The following is an 8843-nucleotide window of genomic DNA, read 5'->3' as shown; positions in this document are numbered from 1 at the left end:
CATCTTCTGTGTTTGATCACATCGAAAAGAAATGTTAAGTATTGCATCTTTATCGAAAGCATGGAGGAGATGAAGATGTCAGCACTTGTAAACCTAACGGTCGCTCCATGTCCTTCTTTGTCTTCCAGAGGTGGAGAAACATCTGCAGGACACATCGGGTAAGGAAGGCCAGCCGTGCTCTCTGTCTTGTCAGTTGTCCGTCCCGAACGTAGAGAGTCAGTGGTTTAAAAACGGCCATCGGTTAGAGATGAAGGGCAGGTACTCGTCAGAGGTGAAACACAAGGTTCAGAAGCTTCTGATCAGAGACCTGAGGACTGAAGACCAGGGCAGATACACCTGCAGGTACCACAACCTGGAGTCCTCTGCAGACCTCTGGGTGGAAGGTTTGTACCCGGGAACGACCTTCTAGACGTGGTGGATGTTCTCCGTGTTACTAACCTCTTTTGGACTCATCAGGCTGAGACTAACGATGGAGCATTTGGATTCAGCGCCTCTTTTTGACTCTCTTTCTTCTGGGATTTGTGCTCCTCTGTCTTTAACCCTCTTCATGCCTCTCCTCTTCTGGATTATCTTGCTCACCCATCATCTTATTCGTTGTCTTCTTACGTTTGTCTCGACTCAAATCCACCGCCCCTCCCCCACCATCAAGCAGTGCTAATAACCGTCCCATCATCGCCTCTAACCGTGTGGATGTTGTGTCCATTAAAACAAACTATTCTCATACATTCCCAGCTGTGATGCCGTCTTACCCATTCACGTCTATCTGTTTTAGCCGAACAAATTCATTTCACCAAACGCATCCACAACATCGAAGTCAACGAGCGCCAGTCAGCCAGCTTCGAGTGCGAGGTGTCCTTCGACAACGCCATCGTTTCGTGGTACAAAGACACCTGGGAGCTGAGAGAGAGCCCCAAGTACAACTTCACGAGCGAGGGCCGAAGACATTTCATGGTCATCCGAAACGTGTCCGTGGAAGACGAAGGTGTGTAGAGAGCCACGTGGAGGCCCCTCAAAGGGCCCGGCACAAAGACCTGCAGATTTTAATTTTTTCTTCTTCCCCCACATTGTCCTCATGTGTTAAACGTCTTCATTGATAATCCCGTGTAGGCGTGTACTCAGTGATTGTGAGGTTGGAGCCCAGAGGAGAGGCTAAGAGCACAGCTGAGCTTTATTTGTCTGGCAAAGGTACAGTTTCCAGTCAGACGCCATCTTCTTATGTTTCTGTTCAGCTTCTGTCTGTGTTCGTGTTTCACACCTTCTTCACTCTTCCCCCCTTTTTTCACAGAAATTGAATTGGCAATGGTGCCCTTCGGTAAGTATTTCATTTTCTCGACAACTTTAATCTATCAGGGACATTTTAGTGAAATCCTCTTGTTCTCCGTCTTCATCAGCTTCATCTCTGCAGACATGTTTAGCCTAGCTTAGGACCTCAGTAACAGGATCCTGGGAACACAGGACCTCAGTAACAGGATCCTGGGAACACAGGATCTCAGTAACAGGATCCTGGGAACATAAGATAATGGGAACACAGGACCTCAGTAACAAGATCCTGGGGACATAAGATAATGGGAACACAGGACCTCAGTAACAAGATCCTGGGGACATAAGATAATGGGAACACAGGACCTCAGTAACAGGATCCTGGGAACACAGGACCTCAGTAACAGGATCCTGGGAACACAGGACCTCAGTAACAGGATCCTGGGAACACAGGACCTCAGTAACAGGATCCTGGGAACACAGGATCTCAGTAACAGGATCCTGGGAACATAGGACCTCAGTAACAAGATCCTGGGGACATAAGATAATGGGAACACAGGACCTCAGTAACAGGATCCTGGGAACATAAGATAATGGGAACACAGGACCTCAGTAACAGGATCCTGGGAACATAAGATAATGGGAACACAGGACCTCAGTAACAGGATCCTGGGGACATAAGATAATGGGAACACAGGACCTCAGTAACAGGATCCTGGGAACATAAGATAATGGGAACACAGGACCTCAGTAACAGGATCCTGGGAACATAAGATAATGGGAACACAGGACCTCAGTAACAGGATCCTGGGAACATAAGATAATGGGAACACAGGACCTCAGTAACAGGATCCTGGGAACATAAGATAATGGGAACACAGGACCTCAGTAACAGGATCCTGGGAACATAGGACCTCAGTAACAAGATCCTGGGGACATAAGATAATGGGAACACAGGACCTCAGTAACAGGATCCTGGGAACATAAGATAATGGGAACACAGGACCTCAGTAACAGGATCCTGGGAACATAAGATAATGGGAACACAGGACCTCAGTAACAGGATCCTGGGAACATAAGATAATGGGAACATAGGATGTGGGACATTTATCTTACACCTTGTAACAAGTCTGACAAAGGCTGTGTAACTAGAGGAATTCTCAAAATGTCCAGTTATTGTGGGCTAAGACTACATGCAGTCCTGTTTTTCTGAGATCATGGTTGCATTATTATAGTTTCTTGAAAGTAAAGTTCTGGTATGAACCATATTCCATGTCCTGTAGATGTCCCAGACTCCTCAGTTCAGAGGCCTGAAGTGCCTTCATCAGTGGCAATTCAAGGTAAGACTGGAATCATCAGAAAGTTGATTTGTACAAGAAGTCACTGCTTTACTCTTTGTGTACATCTTTATGGATCTTTGGCTAAACTCTCACATTTAAAGACAGCAAATAAATAAATGAAACCTTTTAACCAAATCTAACATCGTAATGAAACCAAAATGTGTTTTTGTTTTTTCAAGAATCTGCTGAATTCTATCAATATGAGGAAGAGATTGAACATCGAGGTATTTACTGTGAATTCACCTTTTTACAATCGTTATCACTCACTGATAGTCAAACTAATCCACAGAATGTTCTGTTCTTTGTTTTCTGAAGAATCAGCTGAATATTCATATCACTATGAAGAAGAGGTGGAACAGAGAGGTACAACATGTTACTTCATCTTTTCACTCCATCAAACCATCTGAGCAGATCTGGGATCATTTGATGGAAATATATAGTCCTAATATGTTTCTATGTTCCTTCATTTTGCACATCACAAGAATAGAACAATAAGGATTCTGTCAATGTGCTTTTACATCTTTATCTAAATATTCTTGTAGACATTTTAAAATGACATGTTAATGACTAATACTGCAGTTTGGATTCATCTGACAAAGTTAGATATCATAAGCGGTTAATACTTATAATAATAATGAAGGAGTAATATACGGGTTCATTTGCGCTCAATAAGCATCTGAGGATCTAAATTGATCCAAATCTGCCTCTGATCATCACAAGCATCACTGTGTCGTCTGATCTCAGAGTTATTATCAAAGTCTTTGTCACATCTTCTTTGTTTGTTTGTTCACTCCTTCACTCTTAACTTCCATCCCATCTCTTCATCACAATCATGTCTTCAGTGAACAGTGTTGATCTGAGTTCAGTTAGTTTGATCTGAAGGTAAAACGTTGGCTTTATTCTGCTGTTCTGTGTCTTTGTGGTCGTGTTGAGTCTCTTTGTCTCTTTGTCGTTGTCTTGTGTTTCTTTTTGACCTTTCAACCAGTTATGTTAACAGAAGCTTTGTTGCCCCTTTGGCCCCCTGACCTGTGCTTTCGGGGCCAGTTTATTAATCTATTTATGAAATCAGGAAGTGAGTGTTTTTGAAAGCATTGTAGTTTCAGTCAGCTCATTTCTGAGTGAAGTTTCGGTTCTCTGAGCACAGACCGTCTCACGTTTGTTGTCTTCTGTCACTTTGTGCTTTCACACCTTCAGAGGAGTTTGAGAGGTGGACAGAAGCGACAGTGACACAGCAGCAGGCCACAGCCAAAGGTAACGCACCTCAGCAACACAGGAAGCTAGTGTGTGTGCTCTCGTCTTCGTTTGTCTCATGATCCTCCTCTTCTGTCTCTACTTTGACATTAAACCCTTTTCTTGGTTCCTCAACGTCGATCTGAAGTCGATCTGGTTCATTTCATGGCTTCTGCTCTTTAAACCATTTGAACCTCTTTAAATCGTTTTCATTTCTTCCTCCAAATGCATGAATGTAGAGCATCAGCAATGACATTGCTTTGCATTGAGCTTCCTACTGGTGACCATGTGCAGTTGAAGTGAGGAGTCTACACTTTGAACAGTTTGTTATATAAAGCAACACATTGTATCAGCTTTCTGATTGTAACATAACACAAGCTTTCATACAGATTGATTCAACAATTTGAATACAATTACTGGACTTCATTACGAGCAGTAATCAGCCTTTTAAGTGAGAAAAGGTTGTTTTCCTTCAGACAGTTGCTGTTTTTTGGACCGCGATGGTGATTCTGGATGTTTCTGTGTTTTCTTTCCTCCCTCAGCTGCCAGAGCTGCCTTTGAGGAGACGGTGGAGACCAAGAAAGTTGAAATGAGAGAGGAAATCCCAACAAAAGGTACCAAACACCCGAACGTCTTCCTGTTGCAGCGCAGCCTCTCTTAACTCGTCCGTCCTCCGCGACTAAAATCTTTGACTCTTTTGTTTCATCAGCTTTGTGTTTTCATTCCTTTCCTCTCTTACCTGCTGCAGATAGACTCTTTACATGATCTACTCTAGTTGCTTTTTCTGTCTTCTTATCTTCTGCTGATCTTCTCTGCTTCACCTGAAAATGCTCAGCATCGCTCTTGTGTTGCTAAAACCATCGGTGTCTCTTTAAGTTCCCAAAGCCGTGAAGAAGCCTGAAGAGAAGCTGACAGCAGGTGTGAAGGAGCCCTCGGCACCAAAAGGTACTTTCCTCTGATGTCGGCATGTACCGGTTTAGCAATCCATTCGGGTTTTTACACTTTTACAATAGTTGAATGTAATGTGTCTGTTTGAGCCTCTGTTATTGTTTTTCATGTTGTGAGATCTCACTTCATTTTTACTGACATTTTGAAGCACTGGAGTCCAGAAAGCCGGTGGAGGAAAAGGTTCCTGCAGTTTTAGTCCCAGAGAAGAACAAAGTTCCTGCTCCAAAAGGTAGATGTCTGATTTCAAGCATCTCTCTTTGCTGATGGCTCTGTCTCGATGAGGCTCACATTCAGCTCTGGTCCTCTGGGACTGTGTGGTTAATCTTGTGTTTTGAATGTATCTTAAAAGAACCAGAGGAGGTAAAGAAACCTGCCGCTGCCCCCCCGCCACCTGCCGAGAAGCCCGGAGTGCCAAAGAAAGGTACTTTATAGTTAGTGTGAGATCTTATCATTAGTAGCTTCTCACCACTTAATGTCTGTCTTTACCAGTGGCAGCCATGCATTTCATACCTGCGCCTTCACTGTGCTGCAGCTGAAATACCACCTTATAACCACATTGTGGCGCCACAGCTCATGTTTAAGGCTGTAACTATGTACGTCTCCGTATTAAACTGTTCGGTACGAGTCGTTTGAATAACGCTCGAGCATTTAGAGAATGCAAAAGCCTAAATTCAGGAAAATATAGTGTTCTCAGCTGGTCTGGCTGTGGGATCCACCGTCATTTCTTAATGACAAGCCGCGACCCAAAGAGATTATCAGGATTTTACTTTCACAACTTGAATGGCACCGCTCTGCAGTATCTTTCCTCCTCTCAGCACTCTCTGTCATGGTGCAGCTCAACTCACTCACAATGCATTTTGATTGGTTGACCTGAATTACCCATCAGCCTCAGCTGGGCTGTTACATTTCGTGATAGTCACGTGCTCGCCCACTGACCAATCACAGCACTCTGCACCTCGCGGGAAAGCTACAGATGAACACTGAGCTGCACGTAATGCTGACGTCATTATAGGCGGCTAGCGGCAGCTGACAAGTCAAAGAATACGCCCAACATGTCAAACTAAAGATCTGATTGGTTGAACACGATGACAATCAACAACATCGTCCCCATGTACTTTAACCTGCACTGCACAGAGCCGAGTCTGCAGACCTCTGGCTCAGACACACATAGAGGTGAGATCTGAGAGCAACTGAGGAAGACAGTAGCTGTGCAATGAGAAAATAAAATAATGGGAAAAATATTTTCATAAATTATAATATATGTGGTGCATTTAAGAAAAATTATTAAATTATAAAATAATACCACGACTTCATGCTAATTAGCTAATGTCTGTGTTACCTACCTGAAGATGAGCCCAAGCCTCAGGTACCAGCTGTGCCCAAAAAAGTGGTGCCTGCAGTTAAGCCTGAGCCTGAACCCAAACCGAAGCCCACACCAGCTCCGAAAGCAGAACCCGAAGCCAAACTGAAGGTAGAGCCTGAAGCCAAACCAAAGCCCACACCAGCGCCAAAAGCAGAACCTGAAGCCAAACTGAAGGTAGAGCCTGAAGCCAAACCAAAGCCCACACCGGCTCCGAAAGCAGAACCTGAAGCCAAACTGAAGGTAGAGCCTGAAGCCAAACCGAAGCCCACACCAGCGCCAAAAGCAGAACCTGAACCCAAACTGAAGCCCACACCAGCGCCAAAAGCAGAACCTGAACCCAAACCGAAGCCCACACCGGCTCCAAAAGCAGAACCTGAACCCAAACCGAAGACCACACCAGCTCCAAAAGCAGAACCCGAAGCCAAACTGAAGCCCACACCAGCGCCAAAAGCAGAACCTGAACCCAAACCAAAGCCCACACCAGCGCCAAAAGCAGAACCTGAACCCAAACCGAAGCCCACACCAGCGCCAAAAGCAGAACCTGAACCCAAACCAAAGCCCACACCAGCGCCAAAAGCAGAACCCGAAGCCAAACTGAAGCCCACACCAGCGCCAAAAGCAGAACCTGAACCCAAACCGAAGCCCACACCAGCGCCAAAAGCAGAACCTGAACCCAAACCAAAGCCCACACCAGCGCCAAAAGCAGAACCCGAAGCCAAACTGAAGGTAGAGCCTGAAGCTAAGCCGGTGCCGGTAAAGAAGCCCGTAACGCCTCCATCCAAAGGTATTTCCTGCTTTGTTTGTTTCTGTGTGTTGATGTTAAAGACTTGATTCTGTCTGAACCGGGTTTTTTTCAGCTTCAAGTGTGGAAGCGAATCTTTTACTTTCTGTGTCCCGATTGTCTTTGCTCATCTCTAAACTAAATGTTACTTTAAGTCCCTGAAGAGGCTCCAAAACTAGAGCCGCCAAAGATCCAGTCTGAACCGGCAGTGAAAAAGCCAGAACCAGAGGCTCCAAAAGCAAAACCAGAAAAACCAAAACCAGAAGTCCGTAAGCCTGAGCCTCTTGTAGTGAAGCCAGAACCTGCTGCCACCAAACCAGAACCTCCAGTTAAAAAACCAGAACCTGCAGTGGTCCCCAAACCAGAACCTGCAGTGGTCCCCAAACCAGAACTTGCAGTGAAAAAAGCTGAACCTGAAGTGAGAGTGCCAAAACCAGAAGCTCCAAAGACCAGACCAGAACCGAAGCCTGCACCAAAGGAACCTCTTAAGAAAGGTATAAATGCCTCTGATTGAGATGCGGCTCCAGGGTTTTTCTTAATGTTCTTAACTCCCAACTTTAACATCTTCATTATCATCTTGAGTGGTTTTACATGAGTGTTTATTGATCCTGATCCTTCATCTTCACCATAACCCGTCACACTGAAACCCAAACTCTTCCATTCATCTTCGACTCTCTTTGACTTGGTTGGTTTGTGTTTTTTAACGTCTAACTTTAGTTCCTGTGATGATTCGATGGGGCTGCACGTCCTGTTTGTCCGGTTTAGTAGAGTTTCTCTTGTCGTGCACTTGATAGAGTGCGTGTGTTTGTCCACCTCTAACAACACTCTTCAGTTCTTTTGAAAAGCTTCTAATGTCTGTGAATGGTGCTCTTTAAAGTTCCTGTGGAGGAAAAACTACCCGAGCCTCCAAAAGCATCCAAGAAACCAGAAGCTGCTGCTGTTGTTCCTCCCAAAGAAGAGCTGAGGCCGACCGAGAAAGGTACTTTAATGGTCCTGATGGAGCTTCAGTCACAAGCTCACACTTTGTTTTGTTTGTCTTGTTACTCAAATTACCCCGAGGCCTCTAAATGATATTATTTACTTACTAAATATAGCATATATTGAATATAATGATCTTTCATTCTTTGAGTAACTGCTTTGTTTAATGTCTCTTTAATGTGCGACAGCACAGCTTTCACTTCTTCATGTCTTGAGTCATGTGTTTGTGTCTAACCCTCTTAAAGCTCTGAAGCCCAAACCTAAACTCGTACCTGAACAAGTACCTCAGAAGGTGCTTGAGGAGACCGAACCTGCTAAAATACCTGAACCAGTACCTGAGAGACGGCCTCCAGGTGCAGGAAAGACCCCCGAGAGGGTCCCAGAGAAGGTGATGACACCTGAGAGGAAAGTCGAGGAAAGAGGGTATCCAAAGAGGGTACCTGAGGAGAAGGTACTGGAGAGGTTTCCTCCTGAGGAGGTGAAACCTGACCTGGTGTCTAAGAAACAACCAGAGAGGATCTCTGTAGATAAAACACCGGAGAAGATACCGAAAGCTAAACCCAAACCTGAAGATAAACCTGAGGAGGTAGAAGAAAGTCTTCCTGAAGGTACAGAACGAGGTCTACAGCGAGGCAGATCTCATCTCTTTATTTGTCTTTGTGCATGTCAGCAGCAGTTCAGATAAACTTACAGTTACACGTACTGTTACTTTATGGCAGCACTTCTAAACGCACTCAGAAAAATGAACGGTTGCTTTTCGTTCAATGTGCAAACTGTAAATGATAAAAGGAGTTTGATAAATTAAAGGTAAACTGATCAATGATGCAGCAGAAATCATTTAAATGTAATTATTTAGTCAGAAAACTGTCTCCAATGTGTTAGTCACGATGTGTCAGATTAGTAAATTCTGTACTTCTGCAACGAACAACCAACAGTTTTTTGA

The 8843-nt window shown here is 44.5% G+C and overlaps 1 protein-coding gene across 1 annotated transcript in view; it reads left to right on the top strand.

Moving 5' to 3' along the window:
* The window catches only part of ttn.2 (titin, tandem duplicate 2), a 223407-nt gene that overhangs the window by 85582 nt on the left and 128982 nt on the right, over positions 1 to 8843 (top strand). The window contains exons 80-95 of the mRNA XM_079277290.1: positions 129 to 383; positions 773 to 982; positions 1108 to 1185; positions 1286 to 1312; positions 2544 to 2600; positions 2780 to 2824; positions 2916 to 2963; positions 3795 to 3851; positions 4373 to 4444; positions 4707 to 4775; positions 4927 to 5007; positions 5128 to 5199; positions 6128 to 6925; positions 7078 to 7416; positions 7800 to 7901; positions 8146 to 8508. Coding sequence (XP_079133416.1) covers positions 129 to 383; positions 773 to 982; positions 1108 to 1185; positions 1286 to 1312; positions 2544 to 2600; positions 2780 to 2824; positions 2916 to 2963; positions 3795 to 3851; positions 4373 to 4444; positions 4707 to 4775; positions 4927 to 5007; positions 5128 to 5199; positions 6128 to 6925; positions 7078 to 7416; positions 7800 to 7901; positions 8146 to 8508 — 2673 coding nt within the window. The remainder of the gene's footprint in view (positions 1 to 128; positions 384 to 772; positions 983 to 1107; positions 1186 to 1285; positions 1313 to 2543; positions 2601 to 2779; positions 2825 to 2915; positions 2964 to 3794; positions 3852 to 4372; positions 4445 to 4706; positions 4776 to 4926; positions 5008 to 5127; positions 5200 to 6127; positions 6926 to 7077; positions 7417 to 7799; positions 7902 to 8145; positions 8509 to 8843) is intronic.

Source organism: Melanostigma gelatinosum, assembly GCF_949748355.1.
Source record: "Melanostigma gelatinosum genome assembly, chromosome: 10".
In the NCBI taxonomy this organism is placed as follows: domain Eukaryota; kingdom Metazoa; phylum Chordata; class Actinopteri; order Perciformes; family Zoarcidae; genus Melanostigma; species Melanostigma gelatinosum.
The sequence above is the reverse complement of the archived record's forward strand: the minus strand, read 5'-3'. Positions and strand labels throughout refer to the sequence as shown.